This window comes from Embiotoca jacksoni, unplaced genomic scaffold (assembly GCF_022577435.1).
Source record: "Embiotoca jacksoni isolate LCO1_2020_lvr unplaced genomic scaffold, fEmbJac1.0.p SCAF_13, whole genome shotgun sequence".
In the NCBI taxonomy this organism is placed as follows: domain Eukaryota; kingdom Metazoa; phylum Chordata; class Actinopteri; family Embiotocidae; genus Embiotoca; species Embiotoca jacksoni.
The window spans coordinates 18,468,916-18,494,596 of record NW_027185263.1 but is presented as its reverse complement, the minus strand read 5'-3'; the positions used below and the strand labels follow the sequence as shown (position 1 = coordinate 18,494,596).

The 25,681-nt window shown below is 38.4% G+C and overlaps 2 protein-coding genes across 3 annotated transcripts; both read right to left on the bottom strand.

The window, feature by feature from the left end:
• Window positions 1-673: 673 nt before the first annotated feature.
• dgat2 (diacylglycerol O-acyltransferase 2) lies at window positions 674-12,493 on the bottom strand. 2 transcript variants are annotated; one of them, XM_069147065.1, is made up of 8 exons: window positions 12,165-12,493; window positions 10,218-10,346; window positions 9,859-9,966; window positions 8,299-8,369; window positions 4,767-4,971; window positions 4,079-4,253; window positions 2,355-2,557; window positions 674-2,203 (listed from the first exon to the last, which is right to left on the bottom strand). In XM_069147065.1, the coding sequence occupies exons 1-8, from the start codon at window positions 12,202-12,204 to the stop codon at window positions 2,049-2,051; spliced, it is 1,086 nt and encodes a 361-aa protein (XP_069003166.1). In that variant the 5' UTR covers window positions 12,205-12,493; the 3' UTR covers window positions 674-2,048. The 2 variants fall into 2 exon arrangements, with proteins under 2 accessions (XP_069003166.1, XP_069003165.1); XM_069147064.1 differs by having other exon boundaries at window positions 10,218-12,493.
• A 4,437-nt stretch (window positions 12,494-16,930) lies between these two features.
• mogat2 (monoacylglycerol O-acyltransferase 2) lies at window positions 16,931-25,553 on the bottom strand. Its single transcript, XM_069145629.1, has 6 exons — window positions 25,416-25,553; window positions 23,886-24,064; window positions 18,768-18,972; window positions 18,460-18,634; window positions 17,931-18,130; window positions 16,931-17,525 (listed from the first exon to the last, which is right to left on the bottom strand). The coding sequence occupies exons 1-6, from the start codon at window positions 25,507-25,509 to the stop codon at window positions 17,371-17,373; spliced, it is 1,008 nt and encodes a 335-aa protein (XP_069001730.1). The 5' UTR covers window positions 25,510-25,553; the 3' UTR covers window positions 16,931-17,370.
• Between the last annotated feature and the right edge of the window lie 128 nt (window positions 25,554-25,681).

The following is a 25,681-nucleotide window of genomic DNA, read 5'->3' as shown; positions in this document are numbered from 1 at the left end:
GTTTAACTAGTGGATACAAGATGTCTCAATACAAAGGTCATGATCAGTGTTTGTGCAATGCAAAACTTCCAGTCTCCACATTACATTTGGGTACAAGGCCTGGTTATAGTTGTGATGTCACAAATCCTGCTACAACTCAGACAAGAGGGGAGCCCAAGAAACTTTCCACTTTCAGCTTGGAGTGTAAAACTCTGAACATACATCATTGTGCAGAGTGAAGCTCGAACAACGTTATACAATATTTGGTGGGGACCCCGACATTTACACAGATACATTGGAGTGAATTCTGGTCAAAAAAAATTAAAAAAAATTGGATGTGTATAAAACTATCAGACAAAACTTTCTATTTGATGAAATGATGCAGCAATAAAACAAAAGAACCTTGGGTTTGTATATATTTTAACCAGTGTTAGAAAGAAAAAGAAAACATACTGAGGCTGCAATACTAAATACTGCATATGTGATACTGTGGGACTGTTCTGACAGCTTCTTAAGAGAAAATTAATATGTTACAGGGCAAATTGTGACAATGCAGTATGCATACATTGTTGAGTAAGACTGAAAGTTATTGTCCTACAGTGGTAAATTATGGATGTCTTTCTGATGTTAATGTGGGGAAACATGTAGAAAAGTGCCCAAAAAAACAAGACACAACACACACGCACACATCCCCTTCTGAAAACATATAAAAGTTTAATTTAAATATTGGCAGACAGTTGATGCCATATATATAGATAGGTCTCACTATTTATTGCTAGCAAATTTATTGCATAGGGTTTACACTGCTCTTTACAAGAAGCCACGTTGGTGAAACCAGAGATCTTCAAATGACAATCCAATTACTGCCTATCTTCATGCCCATCAACATAACCCAAGCTTATTTATATTGACGATTCCCAGGGTAGATTCTATACACATACTTTTATGTCACAAAAGTACGAGTAACCACGTCAGATATAGCTTATTACCAAGAAGGAACAACCTGGTGTTACCTTCCTTTTCAATTATCATCCATGGTACAGTTACAAAGAGATACGATGTCCACTGGAATCATCAAACATCAGGATTTTACCCGAAAATTACTTTATCTTCTTTAACTGCTGCTCAAAACTTTCCAAAAGGCTAGTCATATTTTGTACTGCAAAGACAAAATGCATCCACCCAGATTAAGACCTGGACAACGAGGGGAAATCAAGCCAAGCAGCGCAACAGCTGTCTTGAAAAAAACAAAATCTCATATCAAAGGCATTTTTCTTGAGAGTAAACCATCAGAGGGTAATCAGCAATACGAAAAGTGCATCAGGAAACATTCGTTGAGGCACATGCACTCAAATAGGCTTTTTCCTCTCTACAGAATACAATTAATACTTTATGGCTTTATACAATCACAGGCACACATGTAATGTGCAATATAAATCTGCCCTGCAGAATTTCTTCACTGTGAGCATTTGTACAGTAGAAATAAATGCATGTGTGGGCACAACATACGTCTTTGGCTCAATTAAAATATGGGCTTATTATCCCAATAATAAAGTGGTTCCTTCCATTTGCATTGTTTGTGCATTTAGCATGTAAGGGGATCATAAAGAGCTGAGGGAGAAGTACTCTATACTTCATAAGGCATAGGGGGAAAAGAAAATATTAGCACATCGTTGAAGTCCTGCATGTTACCTTCTAGCTCCATCTAGTGGAGCTCACCCCCCTTTTCACTGACGAGGCAGTCCAAACTTGATGCTTTAAATGAGAAAATGGAAAAAGAAATAACAAAGGCACACTTTTTGATGTAGGTTTTGGTGTCAATTCTTTCCAAACAAGAGCAGCAGGGAGAGGCCACAATTCTTTGAACCTGCCATTTCCTAACAAAGGGACAATGTTTGCGTGCGTGTTGTTGTGTATATGAGAAAACACGGTGACCAAAGGTCTGCAGGGTTTGCAGACTAGAGATGAACCGGGCATCAAGGTTAGACGAGGAGGGGGGAAGGGAATGAGGACGAGGGGTCTGAGGACACTGCCACAGTTCAGAGCTTCAGCGGGGGCCACTCGGCCTCTCACTGAATGTACAGGACGTCACTCTCTTTCAGGCCAAAGCGGGTCTTGTACTTCTCAAAAAGGCACTGCAGGGACTTGATGTACATTGCATGGTAAAGATCCACCATCTCTGCAGAGGGATCCTCAATTTTTGGCACTGTGATTGGCTCCCCAACTATAATAAAACACAGAGTGAGAGACAATTCAAACAGAGTTGTGTAAATTGTGACGTTGTTTAGTGAATCTGTCCTGTGATAAACTCAACTGAAACAGCAGACGTAGGTGATAGAAAGCTCTAATCTAAGCACTCTCAGAATCAAACTTGCCTATTGTGGTGATCGGCTTGCAAAAAGGCACAATGCCCCAGGAGTTGTCAAAGAAGAAGCCACATCCATGGAAAAGGCACGGGGCAAAACCCAAGATCTTCTGCAGCTTCTTTTGGAAATATTTCCAATAGGTACCCTCCTCAAAGATCACCTGCTTATAGGCATCGTTTTCTCCAAAGGAATAGACTGGAACCAGGTCAGACCTGAAGGAGCACAGAGGGAAAAACCTCAACAAATGTCCCCAAAAGTTCCAGAGCTGCATTTATGAATTTTATTTTTTTTTTAAACAGCAACAATGTAAAGAAAGAAGTTAGTAAAACATGTAAAATAGTTTGAAGCAAGTGGCATCAAATACTGGAGACTCTTTTTTTTTTTTTTTTTTTTTTTTTTTTTTTTTTTTAAGTACTTTGTTACAAAACATTTCATGTTCCCTTTGCTGAAATTTGCAGACTTGTTATACAATTATTTATATGACCTGAATTATCCACATTTTACTAATTTATATGTTTATTGTTACATTACAGTCATATCTGTAAAATCCTCTTGCTTTAAAAACAACTATTACACTAGAAAGCTCAGTTACGTGACATTAAACTGAATAATTCATAATAACTGAATGATTTACGACAAATCACTACCTCACCAACAGGCCAGACAGTAACAAAACATCCTGAAGGATGTTGGCATGTTTTCATGTGTACAGCTCGCTGATTGTCATGAATCAGTTTAGGTCACTGGTGGCGAAAGCACAGACATTTTTATCAAAGTTCATATATAATATTATTGGAGGTAGAGAACAAAGTCTCCCTATTGGCAGGGTATAACAATTTTGAAAGATATTATGCAATCAGTAAACATTATGGATTGATATTCCTTAATCTAACTTGATCTGTGGCCAAGTTGGAAATCAAACCTTCGACCAGAAGTCAGAAACATTTTCAGTGCATATTATTGGACCACAGGACCAGTTAATTTCAGAGTGATTATTATTTTCTAAATTCAAGGTTTTTTTCAATGGATATAAAAATCATGATTTCATCCATTTTTATTTTATTTTTTTTTTTTTACATAAAATAAGAAAAAGACAAATATCAGTGATCCCTTTTTGAAAATTATAAAGTAGATACCATTTTATTTACCATCACCTCTATTTCATACACATAAATACAAAGTCATGAAAGAAAGAACATGAATCCTAAGTGACCTGAATTTACACTTCAGGCTTATATGAGCTAGAATGCTAACCTGGTTATTATGAACACCGGTATGCATAACTGTATGTCTGTTCCAGTAAGCTGTAAGCTTCTTTGGACGAGGTACACCCAGTGATATGATAATCCTCGGTTGTATTTGGGAAGCAATGAGGCTTGTTTGGGCTAGTGAGACAAACCAAGGTCACTTTACCCTACAGTTTGTAATAGTGTTTATTGTACAGCTGAGGTGCTCACACAGTCTGAACCTTTTAAAAGAGTAGTGCATACCACGAAGAGCTCCAACTTCAATCAGGGACAACACTGCACATTCATAAAAGATTTGGTAGCGCTCAATGTTAGATCATTTTTAAAAACTTTATGGAAGTGATAATCTAGGGTTTATTCAGTCCCGGGAGCTGCCGCGGCGCAGAAAATGACATTTTCATGATCATAACTGAAACACAGGATTCAGTGTTTAGTCACTGAATCCTGCACGTGTCCTTGTGTCTGAATAGTGTGCAGCCAGCTCACCCTTTCTGCAGGGCCAGCCTCACAAAGCCTTTACGGTTCTTCAGAGTAACAGAATTTATGCCGGGTGCACAGTGCAGCGACTCCGCTGCACCTCCGACAACAATGATCACAGCGTTTCCTGTCCCGTTACGTGACAGCAGGTAGTCGATTGAATTCTTGTTCACTGGACAGATACCTACAAGGCAAAAAAAAGAAAGAAAAAAAAGATTAGTTTTGATACAATTTTGGCTTCTTTTGTGTCCTGAAGTCTTCCAGTCAATAGCAATATTTAGGCAGAATTAAACTCATCATGGTAAACATGTGAACAAACCTGACAAAAACCTGATCTAGTGAGCCCAAACATTTTTGAAACTGAAACTTTGCACATATGGTTGTTGCAATACACATTAGACAAAAAAATGTATCCTCTAAGGTTTACTCACCAATGACCCCTTTTGAAACAGCATGTACAATAACCTACAGTAACCTAACAGAGTATCTATAGAGCATCTATGTGCAAAGAAGAAGCCTGAAGAACAAACAACAGTTTAAGCTCTATAAATCAATGAAATCAGCAGATCCAGGTAAACAGAAACTTTTTCAGCTGTGCAACAGGACAAAGGTCAGCCCCTGTGTGGATACATTTATCAGTGCCATCAGACATTTCAAGAACTCAAACAAGACTCGATGGCTTCTCAAATCATCTTACCCCCAGACATCAGGTAGTCTCGAAGGACAGGCAAGCGAAAGTTTCCTGCTAAGGTTGCTAAGGACGGCTTGATGCCCGGGAACTTCTTGGAGAAGCCCGTGGCCTCTGTCCCAAAGTTGCAGAAAGCCCCGAAACAAAAGATGCCGTGTGGGTGGTAGCCAAATATGTAGTTCCGGCTGGGCAACAGATCGTGGGTTTTAATTAGCTGAAGGACAAAAGCACAAAGACGAGCAGTTTGAGGCTGATTTCCATGAGGGGTGCACTGTGGCACTAGAGTCATGCAATAGGGAAATATAGCTAAAAGGTTTATTAAAATGTGACTTATGCCATAAATAATCTGTCTTCTATGAATACACTGCATGCTAATCTAATGCTGATGTTTTACAAATTCCTGCATTCTTAATTTAATCCAGTATCTTTGTTTTTACGGTTTTATATTGAGCTATTTCAACTTATTTTATGTGTTATGAGGTATTATCCAATATATTAATATTACTATTGTTATTATTGTTATTATCATATAATTTTTACAGTTGACATAAGAAACATCTCTCAAAATGACATCTTTAGTTCACTTTCTAACAGTCTAAACACAGTTTAAACACCAAACATGACCAATCTTCACATTAAGGAGGTAATTTTTGCTTGAAAGATAACCAGAAATTGATAATAGTATAGTATAGTTGTCCATGGTTCTTTTTTGATGATCAACTTATTGAAAAATTAAGTAATTTTAGATGAATCAATGAACTAATCAACATTGAGCATTAGAATGATGCCATGCAGTTATTTATTGTACCATTTTGTTGTTTTTGTTCTTGGCGCCGTTTCACTATCCATAATTAGATTACATTTTTGCCAGTTGTGAGAAGCTCCTCCATTCCCTCATAATATTTACTTTCTATCTTTCTGATATATTCAATACATATTTAATGTAAATACCCTTTTTTACTGTACAAGTGAACATCTGTATTTGTATGGCTACTTTTACTGTCATTTCAATTGTTACCACATTACATATTAAAAACTACTTAGATTGAGTGATCTGGGCCACAGCTGTTTTCGTAAAACTGGGACATTCTTATCAGCTCAAACCAGACAGGACTCTCCACAGTCCACTCCAGTCCACTCGTAAAATAATGAGGCAGATAAACAGGTTGTGCACCTGTTCAGGCTGGCAGTAATGAACATAAACTTTCAGCATCATTTCAAGCTCTTAGTTTCATGCTGAGGCTGTAAAACTGCACAATCCCATAGGAAACTCTGATCTGCAGTGTTGATTTAGATCCATCACAGAGTGTACACAAAGCCCCCTTATTAGCCAGTCAAACACAACAGTTGTATAATCATATTAGCCTGGGAGATCATCCATGATCCCCATCGTACTGCACGAGTCCACCTGGCGGGCGTCGCAGAGGTGAGGTGTTAAAGTCGGACCGAGATCTAGCCAGCATTTAAAGGTTTAAACACTTGGAGGAAAGACTGGACGTGGCAGCGAGGCAAGATTCACTGATTGCTGCAAATAGGTAGCAATAATGCAGAAGAATCTTTGTTTCTAGATTTAAACTGGCACAGACATTCATGTAACAGTTTTCATAACAGTGCCATTCTCAGACTTCCTGTTGTTCTATCTTCGACTCTTACATTGGCTCGTACTTTGACCAGTTGACTTCCAACTCATAAATGATAATAGTCATATGCTCATGTTAGATAGAGAACACTGGCCCTTCCACTAATCAATGCCCCAAAACATATTTTCAGGTCATTTTGAGATGTGAAACAGCAAAAACAAGTTTCACTAGGTTCATCTGCAGACCCGAGTGTTCAGTCTGTCTGTAATTTATAATAAAAAATTCCGGCTTCATTTTAGCATTAAGCTAAAACAGCAGCATTGGCTCATTTATGTCATACCGCAATATCAGAATTTCTTAAAACAAGAGAACTATGAGCACTAACTTGCATCAAGTATCTGAGTAACAGAAGAATGATCTCATCAACCCACCAAGACAAACAGGTACATTGGTCGCTGCATTGATATATACTGAGTGTACTAAGTTCAGCTGGGACATCAAACCTTTAAAATCATCCCATTTGTATTATATTTTACAATCTTTTTTAACCATCTTTTTATATTTCCTTGTTGTATATATGTTGTATGTAAAGAAATGCTTTCCTTTAGACACACTCTTCAAATAAACTTGGCTTGCCTTCCCTCAGCGCAGCACATAAGCTCATCAACACCTGGACAGAAGGTTTTTTTTGTTTTTACACTAAAGCGATATACAAAAGCTGAAAGCCTCTGTTTTATTAGACCATTGAAGGACAAACAAATGACTCATTATTATGACTCATTAAAAGAAAGAAGTGATTTTTTTTTTTCACGTCAAGTTTTATTCCCATCATTGTTTTGTTGTTATTAACTGATAAATCCTTTCGTCCACTTACATTTGTAGAGATTAGTTAACAGAAAATGAATGCTAACTACTTTCTAAAGGTTGTTTTTTTTAGCCAAAAATGTCAAATATTTTTCATTTCTAGCCTCTCAAATATGATGATTTATCTTTGGATTCTGGACTGTTGGTCAGACAAAACAAGACATTTGAAGAAAGCATTACATAATTTTTTTTTTTTCAGAATATACAAAAGTAATCATTAGTTGCAGCCCTATATATAATCGTATAGGGCCTACGAAAAAATAGCCATCTCAACAGTATTTTATCCAACAAACAGACAGAACCCAGAATTACTCTATTTATCACTATACAAAAGAACAAATCCTCTCATTGGAGCTGACATCTCTCTTTTTTTCGCTTAGAAAATGACCGCAAATGATTAAAAATGTACATAGTTGATATTTTTCTGGAGATCCAGTTTATTAACTGGAGAATTGTTTCCATTTTAGTCCGTATGATTCACTTATATCCTACGGCTACTGAGCCACACAAAACAGACAGATCTCCTTCCTTTAAAAACGCACTCTAACCTTGACTTGTGCTCTCTTCTGTTACAGTTTAGTCACGCAAAGCTACTGTTGCACCCCCTGCAGGCACTGTGTGTGTGTGTGTGTGTGTGTGTGTGTGTGTGTGTGTGTGTGTGTGTGTGTGTGTGTGTGTGTGTGTGTATGCGTGTCAGTTGGTGATAACACACTCCCCTTTTGCCTGGGGACTACCTGAGGACAAGGCTTAGCATTGCTTCTTTAACTATCTTCCAGGACGAAGTCTGAAACTCCCGACCAACGTCAACCCTTCATCATAATCAGCACCGGACAAGGAACAGCATGGAGCGAACAGCTGATACCCAATCCACCCCCGATAAGATTATCTAAAATGTCAAACCTGTGTACGACTGGTAATTGTTAAGTCTTACATAGTAACTTTTCATCCGCCAACAACAAGTGGCAGGTTTTGTAGGTTAATTTCCTTAGTGGTGCAGATCCTGACAACAAACATTCCTCTGCTCTGCTCTTGATTTCCCTCGATTGCGGTTGGATACATGAGCAATGGTTCATCAAGACCATGACATATTTACTCACCCTAACTGGGAAGTAGTCTCGGAAATATGTCCACATCGTCCAGTTTCTCACCCACGAGGACCTCCTGCCTCCTGAGGAGAACATTACAGATTACAAACCACTCCTTTATACATCAAACGCATCAATGAACAGATTGAAGCTGACAATTATTTTTTTATCCATTAATGTGATGATTCTGTAAAAAAAAATTAAGAATTATTTAGTTTACAAAATGTAATAGAAACTGAAAAATGGACATCCAGACATCTTCATATTGCTTCTGTTATTTAGCCAAAAGAGTAATCCTCTGAGAGACTGGAACAAATGAATGAATTTTTTTGTTTGATAAACTACTTTAAATCAATTATTAAATGATAATTGTCAAATTACTGTTTTACTGGCATTCGGAATTCATTTCAGTTCTACAATTAGATGTAGCTAAACAGAGCCATGTCCATGGCACAGAGAAGCTGTACTATGCAAGAGCACCGGGCTTCAAGCTACATGCTAATGTTTTTACAATGAAAATGCAACACGCTAATGTTTAATAAGTACACAGTGAGCATGTGTCCTTAGAATTCTTTGTCTGGGAACCAATGTTGATGTTTTATTAGAGACCTAAATATAGTGAGATTCATCCTCTGGTCATCTTGAATGTCTGCATTAATGCTGGATTGACAACCAGCCAAACTGCACAACTGCACAGCAGCCTCACATCCTAAGCATCCCCAGAAGCCAAAGGTTGACTCTACATTAGGCCTACTTCTGTCTGCAAAATGTCTTCAGTCGCAAACTTTTGGGAAATTTGTACCTCTGAAGTAAAATATCAACCGCTATCTTGTCGACCAGAGACTTCGTCTCAAGATTAGGAACTTAATTATTTTTGTTTTTATTGAGCTCACTATAATAACAATGTGTTTTATCATTTTGCTTTAACTTATTTCCGTGTCAGGCATATGACACGTCATCAATCTGACAAAAACATTTTTCTTTATTGACTGACTAATCAGCATGTTTTTTAAACAGGTTTGCCTAAAAAGTGTTTTAAATAATTTATAATTTGTCGAAATTGTTGCAATGAGTGGTAAATGAGAGCATAATGAACTTGACAGATATAACACACAAAATCTTATGACAATCCATCTAATAGTTGTCGACTCATTTCACCGAGAACTAAAGTAATAGAATGACCAACTATATGACACATCCATTGATCTATGCATCTTGTGTCTCTTTTTGATAGGAACTATTATCAGACATAATATAGTCTTTGTGCTAATCATTATAAAATACCTTACCCAAGGATTAGGTAACAGTGTCTTCATTTGTTTGGTTTCATGCTGATAGCCAAGGCAAGTGTGTGCATCTATTCATGTCCTGTCACACTGTTGGAAATTTTAACCATTAATTATTAATCAGTGCAACATTTTAGATCCAACACTTTTCAGAAAAAAAAAAGCTTCACTTCTAAATTTTCTCATCATCAGACCAGTGGTGTGTCTCCACACGTGGTCCAGAATCCAACTATTAGGTAACCGTGACTTTCTTATTCATTAGATTAGACATTATCTAATGTCTTGCCTTGTTTCGGGGTGTTCCAGTCGACAATGAGCCAGGCTGTGTAAATGGCAGCGATCAGCCAGCAATCAGTACAGAACATGTAGATCAACAGTGCAGTGCAGGCAACACCTATAGGAGACAGGAGAAACAATCACATCTAAAGTCATGCTCAATAGATTCACAGGTTAAATGGTGTGAATTGAGCGTAATCAGAGGTGACAACGCTGAGAAGCCATAAATAAGCATATGTGCAGCTCAATGATGTGACCTCCTTAATGTGAGACTAATGATCCAACTGATGCAGGTTACTTTGCTTTCTTACAGCTCAAGTGAAATGCACAAAGGTCCTCATCCATGCACTCATTTACTCACTGACTCACCCATGGCTAAGAAGGAGATGACCCACTGCAGGACAGAGATGGCCTGGAGATGTTTTTCCATCTTGGATCCGCAGGGCCAGAGCGCTGTCGGCACGTCCTGCAGGGTAGAGAGGATGCTGGAGCCAGTGCCTTCGAGATTAAAATATGCGAGATGAGCCAAATATCCATCGATGATCATAGGTGAGGAAGAGAAGAATTTGGTGATAAATCAAACTCAAAAGAAACAGTTGTCACTTTCCTAGCATATACAGTATGTCCCTGCTGCTGATTTCTGTTCCATCCCACAGGTGGACATCAAACAAAACAAAGTTAATGATTTCCTAGAACACCGTGTCCAACATTTCCACCAAGCAGCCCCACATCAATGTACATTTCAGGCAGGCCACGGCTACACGGAGTCAGCTACTCACCAGCCCTTTTCAGTCACCAGCCCATAAAAGCAAAGCCATACAGCTACACGTGAGGAGACTATGTAAGGAGAGGGAGCGTAAAGTAACGGCCACATTAAGAGCGACTAAAGCTCAAGCTCGTACAGCTGAGAGCCAATAAGAAGAAAATCCTCCCGCCAGGAAAACACTGTCGTCTAATCCCATCTGTGCTCACTGAAAATAACCCAGCACAGGGATTGTGGTGGTAATACCTGTAAACGATGATGCTATGACTCCTTAAGACGGTCACTGTCTGAATGTGTGTCCAGGGACAGAGCGTTGTCCAAGAATCAACTGGTGATGGCTAAAGCTGCCCACTCACAGCCCCACTGAGAGCCAGATCAAACTGGTCACCATGCAGGCCGGTGGAGATGTACACAAACAGTGTTTCCCTGCAGATGGAGCCAACAGGGGAACCATGTGCTTGTCCTGCAAAAACCCATCTTCCCTCTGGCTGACATGTGTGGGGAGTTACATGGCCAGCTATTGTACCCGTCAATATTCTAGCTGGACTCATCTCTGACAGGAAAAACACACTTAAAGTTAAAGTTAAGTAAATTGTTTAAACTTAAAAACAATGAAGGCTACTGAAAAGGTGAAAAAGGAGTTTCTGCTGTCCATACACGCTGTGAGTTGCATTTCAAATGTGCAGAAAATGATGGGAGACAATCTACAGCCTTCTTAAGTTCAGCTATTGTTGGATGTGTGCCGAGGCGCACGTAACGATCAGTTACCCAAAAAAGGAATTTACACAAAAAAACACGATAACTTTAAAAACTGCTTGATTTGTTTAATATGGGTGAACTTCAGTGGGATTGATTTACACATAACCAGGACTGTGAATGTTGGCCCACTCATCAATTGCAATAAAGTCCCTTTAGGAAAGGATGTACTTGAGGCAAGTATGGACAGCAGAAAAAGTTAGAGAAACCGATCACTCTTTCACTCTACTCATGGGCGTGCAAGTATTGCATCAAGATAGTCTTAGAAAAAATGTAAAAGGATTTTCTAAAGTGCAACTACGATGTTCCTGAGCTGATACATTCATGAACACTTCTCATTCTTTTATAATAAAAGTCTCAGTTTCTAACCAAACGCAGCTTCTAATGCAAAATGGGCAAAATCAGGTCACATTGTCAGTATAGCTCAGTATTTGTTGGAAACAGTGCAATAATCAATCTCAGAATACAAATTAAACACAACAATGAATGTGTTCAGCAGTGAATATACACTTCATTGTGAAGTATTTATTATCTCCTGTAGTGTCACACACTAAATTATAGTGCGCTTTATTTTCAACCAGTTGTTTTTTTTAATACGATTTTGAATAGCAATATCTCCCTAAGTTGAATACTGTTGTCATCCACGTGATAAAACACAAAATAATAGATCCAAACTGGTGTGCCATGTCCCGCTGACCTCTTCCCTGTTCCTCTCCTGATTTGTTTGACCACCTCTGTTTGTCGGCTTGCTTGCAGCCCCGTGTTACACTTTTCAAGCTCCCAAACCGTCCCCTTACCTTTCAGCACGCCAGAGTAGGCAGCAAGGATGGTCTTCATAGCTGAGGCTTTTTGGATGGTGAGGATGTCCGAAAGACTTTGAAAAAAAAAAAAGAAAAAAAAAAAAAAGAGAGAAAAACCTAGCTTGCTTGCTGTTAGGAGTCCAACCCTACAGGTCCTCTGTCATGACTGCCTTCAACAGCAGCTGACTGAAGTGCAGAGCGGGCATTTAATCAGTGCGGGGAGGAGCCAGAGGGACGGAGGCGAGAGCAACAGCGCTGGATGGGGAGTTCGAGGAGCCTGTGTGCGTGAGGGCGTCCTCTCTGTGCGGCAGCACGGTGGGGGTGCAGGTGGGCCACCTGGAGCAGATGTGTGGCCGCTGCGCATGACTCTCTGTATTTATGAGGGTTTATGGGTCAACTGTCTGTGAAAAAGATCTATTGACCATTTGGTCCAAAACCCCTCATTAGTTGGAAGCCTGGATGAAACAGATGAGCTGTGTTGCAATCATCAAAGGCTTTAGGCCTACATCAAATAATATGTCTGTCCTAAAGCTACGAAATCTAACTTACAGTTGTATTTACTGCCTCTAGTGTGGTCTCAATGATCAGGTCATACCAGCATATCCTTTCACATTTTATGCCATACTTTGCTTTTATATTGATTTCATACATTCAACAGTAGGAGTACTAGACATTTACCCAATGGTATCACTTTATTTCCTGTAGAATAATGATATAACTTTCCTATAAATTTCTAATTCAATTTATTGTATCCTGCATCGGCAATAAAATACCTTCCAAACTGATGGACTCTGTAAACCCTTCTTTTACGTGTTAACTGTCAATGCCACAAATCTAACAAAGTACACTCTCTACAGTGTTGAGCTGGCAACTGTATGTCAAGGCAACACTGTTTGACTGATGCCAAAAGCATATCTTGCATCACATTGAGAGATTGCAGTCTGTCTGGTCTGATAGAAATGTTTGAAATCGAGTTCAAACTGTGCTCCCAGACAGCTTGTCTTTATCCAGAGTCTCCTGCTCTGCCTGCAGGCTCCCACTCTGGACAACCGAACAATAGGAGTCATCGCATTTGTTCCAAGTGATTATTAACCCGACACTGAGCATGAACCTTTTCAAATTGGGAACTTCCTAACCCTGACCCTCAGGTTCTCCGGTTTAAATTAGAGGTTAAATGTATTGATGTATCCCTTTATATTTAGGAATTTGTTTGTGGAATATGTTGTCTGGCTGCTAAACTGAATTGCACTGGATATTAATTTAGACTGAACAAAGCACTTTGCATCAGCAATGAACACGCCAGTCACTGACTGTGGGCTGTATTGTGTAATAATTCTACTGCGACTGCCATGTGTGCAAGGATGCTAACAGGTAAATCCTGCACAGCATACACACATTTTTAAATATGTAGCACCAAATCACAACACAAGAACACAAGACATCTCAAGGCACTTAACACAGGAACACAACAATTCAACAGATCCAACATAAGTGACAGATGGAAGGAAAAACTCCTTTTTAACAGGAAGAAAACCTCCAACAAGGTGAACGAACGAAAGAATGACAGACATAAGACAACATTTAAAAAACAGGAACATGAAATTGACTGGAAATGGAGGAGTAGGAAAAGTACGTTTTCACCCACAGAAGAATGAAAATAAAACAAACAGATCTTCGATTTAACTTTATTTAAAACATCCTTGTTAAGTGAAAGTAAATAAGGATTCGAGACAAACTGTACTTAAAGTTCCAAAAAGAAAAATATTCATTATGCAGACAAACGGCCCTTCTGGCTGAAATCATGAAGAACATTCGTGAATTGGAGGCATTATTGGATGGATTTGTTTGTGAATGAACTCAGCCTCAAGATGAAGTCAGGTCTTAATGTAGAGTGCCGAGTCAAGTTTAAATCAGCAGAAACTATTAATGGAGGCCAGGGTTTATAAAATGAAACCATTGAACTATAAAATAAATTAATACATCCTCATGTGTTGGACTAACATAACGTTTCTGCTGAAGTCATGATTTTTTATATTTACTCTGTGACTTTACCCCCGATAACTTTATCAAACTAAATATTATCCCCAGTTTCTAGTGGGAAGGAATCCTTTGCACTTTGTATCGAATGCAGTTCATCCCAAAGCTGATACCACATATCTAGTGGGACCAAGCCAAGAGTCTTAATTGCTTTTGATTAAATCCATCCTACAGTCCTTGACATGAGGCTGCTGTTGAGAAACAATTTGGAGACATCAGTGATGTAATCAGTACAGTCTCTAATATTCTTTATTCATACTTTTTCTGTTCCGATGGCTTTTTGGGTGCTTTGGGTATCTTTTAAACTCTGTGCTTCATTACAGGTTATAGTGCCACCATTATAGTATTTATTTTTAATGACTTGAGGGACCAGCACTTCATCTATGTTGCTGTTTTATTTTTAGAAAAAGCTAAGATAAGATACGCCCCCATCAGATTGCACGAATACAGGGCCTTGATTCTTCTGTACTTTGAACACCTTCTTCAAAAATAAGTCAGTAATGTTGTTATCCGGACTTCACTCGGACCCACCCTACAGCAGGCTGACACTAAACAACACTGGATAAGAAAGATTGTTAACAAGTTTGCAAAGATGTAAAACAATACTTCTTTCTTATATAGTTTTCTGAAACCAAAAATACTTTCAGAATTTCTAGGTTTTTTTTTGGTGTGTGTGTGTGTGTGTGTGTGTGTGTGTGTGTGTGTGTGTGTGTGTGTGTGTGTGTGTGTGTGTGTGTGTGTGTGTGTGTTCCTGAGGCCAAATATAGACGAAAGTCACACACTGTTACAATTTAGAAGTTTGTTCATATTTTAAGTGTAACAACAGCCATATGTCATATGTAGGAATAGATAATACACACTGTCACTTAAAAACTGCCATCATAAGTCCTATAAAGTCGAGTGTTAATTTGTCAACTGTGAGCAGCGTTATTCCAACACCAGTCAGTAACGTGATCTACTGTGTGAACTCACTTCCAACCACAATGACCTGAATAGCAATGACTTTTCCTAAAGCCTAAAATTTAGCCATGTGAAACAGCAATGATATGTTATGATTATGGTTTCAGGCGGATCATCTACTGTGTAAAGAACTTACTCAGCTTTTAATACAAGAATATGTTTACTTAATGAAAGTCTTTTCTGTTGTTCAGCTGCATTACACATTCATTCTTATCACTGGTTTGCTGGTGATTCCACAGGTGTTTCAGCTGGTTGATAATACGCAATCTGTGTCTTTCATTCTCTAGCCAAACCTGCCTCCCTTTTCTTCATGCAGTCCTGCTGTAAATGTTTCTTTTAGTCAGCATTTTCATCAGCCCAAGACACACACACACACACACACACACACACAAACACACACACACGCACGCGTGGCCAGAGCGTGTTGAAAGGCCCAGGGCATCGTCCAGTGTGCCAGTCATTTCATTTGGAAATATTAGAACTCTGCCATCTCATCTAAAAGTTGTCTGCCAAAGTTCACAGACATTCTTATCATTTGGAAACCTGATCCAATACCAGACACTGAACCTTCAAACTGTAATTTGGATCTGATAAATCAATAAATCACACACTTATTTATGTTTATTCATCAGATGTCTGTTAATTGAATAACTATATTGTTTTTATGTTCTTACAATGTCAGAATTAATATCAAAGTAGCATTAGTTGAAAATGACATAAAATGATATCTTAGTTTAACATATTAACTGTAAACAGACTGGTTCTGTCAAAAGGTTCAGAAAACCTGCTGAAAGCACCTCTCAAGCTTATGAATCAACACGTCGGTCCAATTTCTTAACTCGTGAAATAAAGCCAAGGTGTAAAAACAAACCACTGCGGTTTTATGGGTCATGTGCCAGACTATTTCTTGACCTGCTACCAGTGGACCAAACCATCAGGCTTGGTGTTCTCTCCTGCTTTCAGTCTTATAAAGCTAAGCTAAAATCCTCCTGGTAGTAGCTTCTTGTGGAACAGAAATGAACATGTGATAAAGCTTCTCATCTAACTCTCAGCAAAAAAGCAAATGTAAATCTTCCAAAATTTTGGTGTAGACGTATTCAGATATTTTATTTTAAAAGCTCAAGTAAAATACAAGTATCTCAAAATGTACTTCAGTGTAGTTTTTAAGTGAATATACTTAGTTACTTCCCATTAATGGAATGGCACTGTACTTATTTCTCTGGAAACAAGAGAAGAAAATTAATTTGAGTATGAGGTGAGAAGCATTTGGAAAGATATTATGAGATTATTGCAGTTTTTTGACAGTGTTCATGAAGCAACCCGACCTCAACCTATGACTCCGTTGAGAAAGTGTCAGGCCTTGCACAAAATCCAACCTGATGCAAGCTTAAATGCAACAAGTGAAAGTTTCACACACAAGCCTGATAGAACAGCAGCAGGCTGACTGCACAAACCATTTCTGTTGTGGTTTGTTCTTTATCATGCAGATATTTAAATGGAATCAACTCATCTTTTGTCATTAACTCAATTTTCAGACTAGTTTGAAACTTACTGTATAAACATGAGTTGCTCTGAAAGTTCACTCAACTTTTTTTTATATTTTTAAAGAAACAAATGTAGCACATTAGCGGAACACATTGTTATAGAGATTATGTTGTCTTATGTGTTGGCAGTTGGAAGTAAATAGACATGACATTTTTACACAACAAACAAACAAACAAAAGGGCACATTATTGAAATGGATATTTCAGTTCAAAGGACTTTAATTGATGAACACATTCAAATCAGTTCAAATCAAACATAACATTTAAGCTGCAACAGATTCGCAAATTCAAACAACAATCTCAGCAGTTCAATAAATTAACAAATCTAAATTAAGCAAACTAAAACAAAGATTCACAAGTAAAATGCAATGTGTTAAAAGAACAAGTTACATTTTTCATTCAACCTGAAGTTTTAAGGCAGCGCTTTGACTCCCAATTTTTTAGTTGAAATAAGAAGTTACATTTTACAGTCTAGTTGAATCCTTCCATACATAAACAGGTACAGCTGGATATATATGACTTTACATATCCTCCGTTAATTAAACAGGCCCATTGACAGCAAATTCAGCTGTACAGATGTCAAAAGGTCAAATGATCTTAAACTTCAGCACCAGAGTTTTACAAATAAATAGGAATTCCTCATCCTCCATTCTCAGTCTAGTTTATACAAAGTTCAGGTGCGTGTCCTTGTCCACTCCGTAGTCACCTTTGTGCTCCTCGAACAGATTGCTCAGTTCGTCCATATACAGCTGGTGGAGGGCGTCGAGTTCTTCGGCGGTCGGCTTCTTGTTCTTCTCCACCCGAATTGGCCGTCCGACTGCAGAGAGGTGACAAAGTGCAGCGAGCTTCGTGTCAGTGCTTCACGTCATCTATGGTTTGCGGTATGGCTTTTGTGACACTGTCAAGACGTACAGTATCTTCATCTAAAACACGATGGCATGACTCAGGGATGCATGTCAACCAGTCCCAGAAGGCCGTAGTGTGTGTCAGCATCAGTTTGTGTGGTTTCAGCAAACCCTGCTTTTTTATCTGACCGTTGATCACATTCACTGAAACTCAACTCAGTGACATTAGATGCTTCTCCCAAAGTTGCTAACTCATTGGGAAATATATGAGCAAAAGTGCAGTGATACTGTAGTTCAGATTTTTCCTGCCGGATGATATCTAAAGCAAGGCATCTTTTCTTGTTCTTAGTGGTGAATTATCAAAGCTGCTTACTCACCTACTGTACTAATGGGTTTCCTGTAGGGCATGAGACCAAAGGAGTACTGGAAAATGCCACGTGCGTGGAAGAGAGGCAGGGAGATACCCATGAGGCTTTGCAGCCGTTCCTGTGTCCATCGAAGCCAAGTCCCCCTCGTGTTTTCCACCTGATCAAACACTTCATTCTCTCCGAAAGAGAAGACTGGTACCAAATGAGCTCTGAGACATTGTAATGAGAAAAGGTTGTTTGATGATTAAACAAATACTTTTCAGTGCTTGAAATCCATGTAATTTACATTTATTACACTATACATTATTTATTCAGTTATTTTTCCTCTTTCAAAATTAATCTCGAAAACAGACTATGTGCTTTCCCAGGAAATTCCATGCAAGTAACTTGAATAAGCCTCTGTTTCATAAGGCCACACTCAAGCTGCAAGAACCTAAAATGAATAGTATGACACAATCCTTTCAATAAGCCATAAGACCTCAGAGAATTAGCGGCGGCAGAAAACTTCCTTCATCCCTGCGAGGCTGTCTGCTCTTACCCGTGTTCCATTGCCATTTTGATGAAGCCTTTCTTATGGGCCAACAGTACATTGTAGGTCCCGGGGTGGGCATCAAGGGCCTCTGGAGCCCCACCAACAGCAATCACAACAGCGTTGCCTCCACGCCTTTGGTTGAGAGGATAAGTAGCACTCTCTTTGTCTGAGGGAATCAGACCTGCATCATTGTAACAAAAAACAAGTCAATTAACAAATGTAATCAAACCCAGTATATTTTTCTTAGTATAAATATGATGTATTTTGAGTTAAATAGACAGTTGAAGTGTGATTCAAAGGTCTCTGGCACACACCTGCACACATGATGTAGTCTCTAAAGAACGGGGATCTAAACCAAAGGTTCAACATGAGCAGGTAGCTGGTGATGCCTGGGAACAGCTGTCTGAAGCTGGTAGCGTAGGTGCAGAAGTTGGTAAAGGCTCCTGCCACTAGCACGCCATGAGGATGGAAACCCAGAACGTAGTTGTGCCTGGGGTCTAAGTCAGCTGTCTTCACCAGCTGTGGGAAGAAAAAGAACCGTGTGAATATTAAACCATCAGTCCCACTCTGGTTCTACTTTATATTTGAATATGGATGCATATTCATAAACATATTATGGACTATAAAGTACAGACATGAAGTTAATCATGTGAACATTTGGTTATTGATTATGTGATTCTTTCCAAGAAGGTTAACAGTGTCGTATTGCAGTGGCCCCGCTGGCTGCAGTCCAAACATGTGCCTCAATATCCCAGTTTCAACACCGACCCTCTGAACCTGCTCTCAGCTGCCTTGTCTGTGGCCTCGGCAATCAAAAGCCCAATTTTGAGCCATCCTTTCTTTCTTTTTTCATTTAGTATTTTTATTTAGTGCTTCTTTATACTTTTACTTTAATACTTGTCAGAGGTAAATATTGGGCTACTTACTTCTAGTTAAATTTCACAGTTACACTAGCACAAGAAAGTGTGTAAAACCTTTAAATTCACCGGGGTTTCTGTGTAATATATGATCTTAATTTAAATCACTATAGAGTTGATTGCAGGTTAAATTTCACAAAAGTTTTGTTTATGAAATCTGTAACTTTTTTTAATCTATTTTAAGACAAATTTACCAGACCTGAAAAAAAATCTTCCCCCAAGCAGTCAATGTCCTCCTACACGTTGCTTTTATTCTCCTCCCCCTGTGCAGCACTGTTTAAAATGAATATACCACACTAACTATTATTTGGTCTGCATTTTCTGCACAATAACACTGCCTCTTGTTGTCTATACAACCAATTATACTTCAGATTCTGACCTAATCTGTCCAGGAGTTACAATGATGTTGCTGAATTTACAACAGACTGTTAAAAAAAATATTAAAATCAATCGAAACTAGGCTTATCATCGTTTTCGTTCCACACATTTTTCTTTCTCTTTAAAACCTGGAGCCTCCATCAACCATAACCCACTGTAAACACGTCGGTTTGAGATTCAGGTGCATTATGTTAAAAGTGTTCAAAATTTAGAGTTGTGAACATACACATGCCTTAAAACCTCAGATTTCTGGTGAGCTCACAAAACGTTTCACTTTCAGCAGTGATATTTGAAAAAAGCTTCTGGTTTCAAACTCTTACATCATTTTTGCACCGTAAAGCTCAAACATTTGAGACAAATAGCTTTGACAAACATATTTTTAAATTTCAGAGGCATGTCAGTGTCTAAAATTGGTGGAGTTTCCCTGTAATGCTTTGTAAGTATTGATTAGTACAGATTAGCTTGTTCACTAAAAGAGGGGATGAGAGTTTAGAGGTTTACTACAGTCAAAATGAGCCTTTGCAACCCTGTAAGCTAACAGTAAAACTCTGGTGTTTGAAATAACACTTTCTGATCATTAACCGCTGGTGGCTTGATAAGCTATCTGGACTGAGTGCTGTTTGTGTGCCTCGACAAGCCCACATCGAGTAGAAAAATAAGAAAGGTCAAGGATAAGGAATTACTCGTCATGTGCTGGAGTGTGTGCTGACACAGTATATGTTTTTGTTAAATATTTTTTTCTCGTAGCAATCAGATATAGAAGGTGAAAAAAATCAACACGTCTGTACTGTTAAAGCAAGACAAAGCTGCCATGTTGTTCTGCGTGGGAGTTGTTTGTATTGTGGGTTCCTCCTGCCACCAGGTCACACAGTTAATCATTAACTCGAGTCCCACTAATGAAGCTCAAAGAACCGTCCTTCTGTAACCAGGTGGATCACGATATCATTTTTATAATTCTGTAATTCACGCTAAGGTCAATGATTTTAGTTTATTAAATTTACTGGATCAAAAGTGTTTCCTTTTTTGGATCCACATATACACCCAGAAAGTTTCCTAGTTTACCACTGAAAACCTTTTTCCACTGTTTTCATCCCAAACTCAATTCTAATTCAACATCTCGCTAAATTTAACAATAAGACGCTGGAGCCAACAGGCAAATCGCATACTGTAGCTCTGTATAAAGTCAGGACACATGGGGAAACGGAAAGCCACGCTCTTTCCAAAACCACCTCACGTACCTCTCAAATTCACTAATCAACATGTTGTGGCTGGTGTGTTTAATCCATACAAAAACCAAAATGAAAAAAAGACAGTTGTGGTTTTACTGGAGGTTATGTGCTTGTGTTTTGGCTGACAGTTTCCTGGTTTGTAGTCTTCACACCAATACAATATCTACCAACCTCCCAATGATACAATGTTCATGGAATCTTTTTTTTGTTGTTGTTATTGTTGTTCCCTGAATTTTAAATAATGTTCACTAAAAACATTTAAGTAGATATTGGAATAACCTTGTATGAATATTTCTGCAAAACATTTGATGTTTTAAAGCATGTCATCTTACTCTAAAATAGCAACTTGCTACTGAAAACATTTTAAGAATCACTGCATAATGTTCCGAAACAGAGTTTTTACATTTTAAGAATGTTATGACAAAATATTTTTATATTTAGAACGTTTTTAGAGAACATTATCCACACCTTTAAGAAGAACATTCTGGCAACCAAAAAGAAAGTTCCCTCTGCAAACATTAGTAGAGCATTGCATAATATTTCTAAATGTTTCATCAGAAAAAAAAAAAAAAAAAAACTCTTGCTGTGTAACTGTCATCTGGCTGTAGCTGTAGCTTATCTATAAATAATTAAGCCCATAAGCTTTATTTATTTGTTCATATTTTCATCAAACTGTCAACTAAAGCAAAAAGTGAACATCCCAGAATATCAAATTTTTGCTTCAAACACACTTTTTTTTATTTTTTTTTATAGTCCTTTACATTTACATTACAGTTCATATAATAATATAATGATAATGGCCTTAACTCATTTATCATTTTTTTGTATGACCCTTTCTTGTGTAAAGCCCTGATGTTCCTGATGTTTAGAGGATGTAGACACACAAAATCAGGGCTGCCGACAGCCAGTTAGTATAATTGTATGTCTTAGTGTGTATTTTGTTGTAAATCAGATCCTTTTCAAAGGTTTTGTAAAATCAAGATGTGGACATATGTGCTGTCGGTGCTTACGAATGAATTTGCGTCACTCTCTCGTCTAAATGTACTTTTGTCGTGAGCACGCATCAGCTGGTGAGCTCTTAGTCAGAGTGGATGATGGTGTAATTAGAAACGGTGGGAAAAGACACACCGATGAAACTAATTAGGCTCTTTAAAGCACACTGCTTCTCTTCACCCTTACATGGACTCTTTGTTTCAGCCTTAATGTGGCATACAGTCAGATGATCCTGGATTCACTGTGAAATGGGTAAATGGTGAATTTTAGAAGTTTTTTTTTAATTTTTTCTCAGAAGTGACTCAAGTACAAACCTCCATCTGCGTCACACGAGATCTCTGATGAAAATACAGGACTACCAGACAAGCAAAAAAGTCAATATATAATTCTCATTTCTGTGCATGAAGATAAGCGGATTTCCCTCATTTTTTCACTGGGATGTCAGAATGGATGTTGAAAGACTTGAAACACACGAGGAGCCCAGGTCAAAATAGGAGCCAAAACAAAAGTGTTGCATTCAGACAAAAATCATACAAATTTAGTGTATTTCACTTTTTTGTTCTTTGCTTCAAAATTGTATACAACGTAGATGACCTGCAGCTATCGTACACTTACAGTAGCTGTGGAGGCTTGTTCCAACATTTTGTATATATATATAATATGTAGAGAGAGAGAGAGAGAGAGAGAGAGAGAGAGAGAGAGAGAGAGAGAGAGAGAGAGAGAGAGATAGATAGATAGATAGATAGATCGATAGATAGATAGATAGATAGATAGATAGATAGATAGATAGATAGATAGATAGATAGATAGATAGATTGATCCCACAAGGGGAAATTTTTTTAAAGAAGGAAAATAGAAAAAAGCTCAGATAGCTCCATGATGAAGACGATGTAGGTGGGTTTTTTGAAAAAAAAAAAAAAACATCTTGTGAAATTTTGTAAATAACTTTAAATTCTGCATATTTTGAGACATCAACCATGATATAGTAGATTTAATAACATGTTTGTAGCAACTCTTTAGGTTCATTTGTGCAGAGCTATTTAACACTGTTGTCGTTGCACTCTGTCTTATCAGCACAGTCCAAAGTATATGTCTTGCCTAGGAGCAAAAAGTATATCCATGTAATGTGGTGCATGTTGTCAACAGGAGTTCAGTTCACTGTCGATTTCACACAAGGTGCTATTCAGCTATTTCTGAAGGGTAAAAAAAGAAATCTCACAGCTGACATCTGATGTTGATGAATTTGTTATAAAATACCGGGCTCATGATCAAAAGCCAGAAGTCACTTTTTTATTTGAAGTCACAGACACACTCCTCATACATGACCACAAGAGGGACACAATCAGCTGCAGGAGACAAGCTCATAATGTGCAGTCAAAACTAATGACATATTTGGTTATATATATTGACAATATATCCAAATTCTTGTAATTTAGACTAGATAGTGAACATTTTTTTCAATATCACTTACAAAGATGCAGTGGACAGAAATGCATTTGATCAGTCACCAGACAACAAAACAGTTTCCTGTAAGATCTTGGGAGGCTTTGTGTTTACAGCACCTGGACTTGAAGATGTTCTGATGTTCTTTTCTCAGACTTGCACAGGTAAATCAAACCCATATGTGGACTGCAGGGCTGCTTATACAAGTGATGGGGGCATGCACGGTGTACATAGTGAACAACTTGTCCTCGGGTCAAAATGACCTGCAGCTGTGTTCAACCAAGTTCTATTTTATTTCTATATTTTTATATTTTTTTGGGGATCATTGGTCATCATTCTTTAAAGAAACCCTCACAGCCTCCTTGTCACCAATGATCCCAAAAAAATATGAAAATAAAATAGAACTTGGTTGAACACAGCTGCGGGTCATTTTGATCCAAGAACAACACGAGGGTTAAATGCTCTCTCTCACCTTGACGGGGAAGTAATCCCGCATGTGTTCCCAAAGTTTGAGGCCACACAAGAAGGGTACCCTACGGCCTCCACGTGACGGAGTGTTGTAGTCAAAGAACCACCAGATGGCGTAGAGCACGCTGATCAGCCAGAAGCGAGTGAAGAGCAGGTAGAAGAAGAGCAAGATGCAGGTGGGTGCTGAGGAGGGAAAGGATTTGTGTAGTGAGCAGCAGCAAGATCAGACTGTAAACAGGTACATTATACAACCATCCACTCCGAACTGGCATCATACAATAGACACTATTTGACTCAACAAACTGGTTAAGAAGGCCGGCTCCATAATTGGCTGTAAACTCGACAGTCTGGAAAAGGTGGTGGAGAGGAGGTCGCAGAAGAAACTGTTCTCCATATTGAATAATCCGGACCACCCTCTCCATCTACTGCAGGGACAGCGGAGCACTTTATTTCCAAAAGACTCCTCCAGCTCCGCTGTCACAAGGACCGATACAGGAGATCATTCATCCCTATTATTTAGCTGTTTTCACGTTTAGCTTTGGTATTATTGGTTTCACAGTTCAGTTAAAACATTTTTTTTCAAAAACAGCATCAATAAATGCTTCATAAAATATTTTTAAATCAGAGATCAAATTATCTGCAAATGTGTGGTAGAATTTGAAAATTGTTCTGTTTTAGCGTTGAGATACAGCAGTGAGTCTTTCACCTGGTTGTATGAGAAATTATTTATAATTGCATTCAGATGTGGCATATTGTGTATTTGTATGATTCACATTATATTCTATTTTTTTTTTTTTTAGCCTGAAGGAAAGGTTAAACAAATGATTAAAATCAAGTGTGTATGGTTGTCACAACAATCACTAAACTACCAGCTATCTGAGTCACTTGTCTCATTTCCTGCGACTGAGAGTTTGTGAAAAGTATTTCGAAAATGAGGAAATAGTTAGCTATAAGTAAAGGATAAATGGCTGGAAATGTCTGTCACTTCGAGTGCCAGTAGTATTAATGCAAACTTGACAAACTGAGTGAAAAAAAAAAAAAAGGATTTTTGCATGAAAAGAAGTACTTACTTCTAACTACTAAATGCTGACATTATTCACTTTCTTATGTGTAGTTAACACAGCTAAATAGCATCTGGTTTAAAGTTGATTCAAACAATGACAGAAGAATGGGGGGTGTGTCACATAAAAAATGTTGAGAATCACTGATATACCACCTGTCTTTCAGAGGTGAACAAAAGTAGAGATGCTGTCTGATAAGATATTGTAACTATTCAATATTCAATGTAACCTACTGTAAGTTCAAATGCTCTCTGCTCCGGTCACGTCCTGCTTGGCACCCTCTGCTGGCAGTTCAAGTCACTTTAAACAACTATTCTCTGCCGTTTGTATTAACACACGCTTTTACCAAAAAAGCAGCTTAACCGGCATGTTTCAACAGCTTCTGCGATGCACTGAAGACCAACTGGGCCAGAGTTGTGCATCATGTTCATCCCATTAATACTCCATCATTTCTAGAAAACATCCACACTCACCAAGGAAAAGGAAGGAGAAGACCCACAGCACCACCGAGCTGGTCTGCAGTCTCCTTTGGAGCGGTACATCCAAGGGGGCAAAATTGATCTTCATCTTTCCCACAGGAGAAGAGAGACAAACCGAGACGCTGCAGTGAGGGCGAAGAAGGAGAGCAAATGAAGTTTGGGTCCAAAGTCTGCCCCCTTTCAACTCTCCCCTCTTACCTCGTTTTGACAGGCTTATCTTAAGCACTCATTGCAAGGTTTGATTTCTCAATCCGTATCTG

Bases quoted from the DNA above. Each gene is read 5' to 3' on its own strand.
- dgat2 (XM_069147064.1), bottom strand. From the start codon at position 10,395: ATGATCATCGATGGATATTTGGCTCATCTCGCATATTTTAATCTCGAA. The intron at 8,370-9,858 runs GCAAGACATTAG...TGTTCTCCTCAG, and splicing joins CTGGAACACCCCGAAACAAG to GAGGCAGGAGGTCCTCGTGG. The intron at 4,972-8,298 runs GTGAGTAAATAT...TTTGTCCTTCAG, and splicing joins GAGACTACTTCCCAGTTAGG to CTAATTAAAACCCACGATCT.
- mogat2 (XM_069145629.1), bottom strand. From the start codon at position 25,509: ATGAAGATCAATTTTGCCCCCTTGGATGTACCGCTCCAAAGGAGACTG. The intron at 18,973-23,885 runs GTGAGAGAGAGC...TTCTTCCCACAG, and splicing joins GGGATTACTTCCCCGTCAAG to CTGGTGAAGACAGCTGACTT. The intron at 18,131-18,459 runs GTAAGAGCAGAC...ACAATGTCTCAG, and splicing joins AAAATGGCAATGGAACACGG to AGCTCATTTGGTACCAGTCT.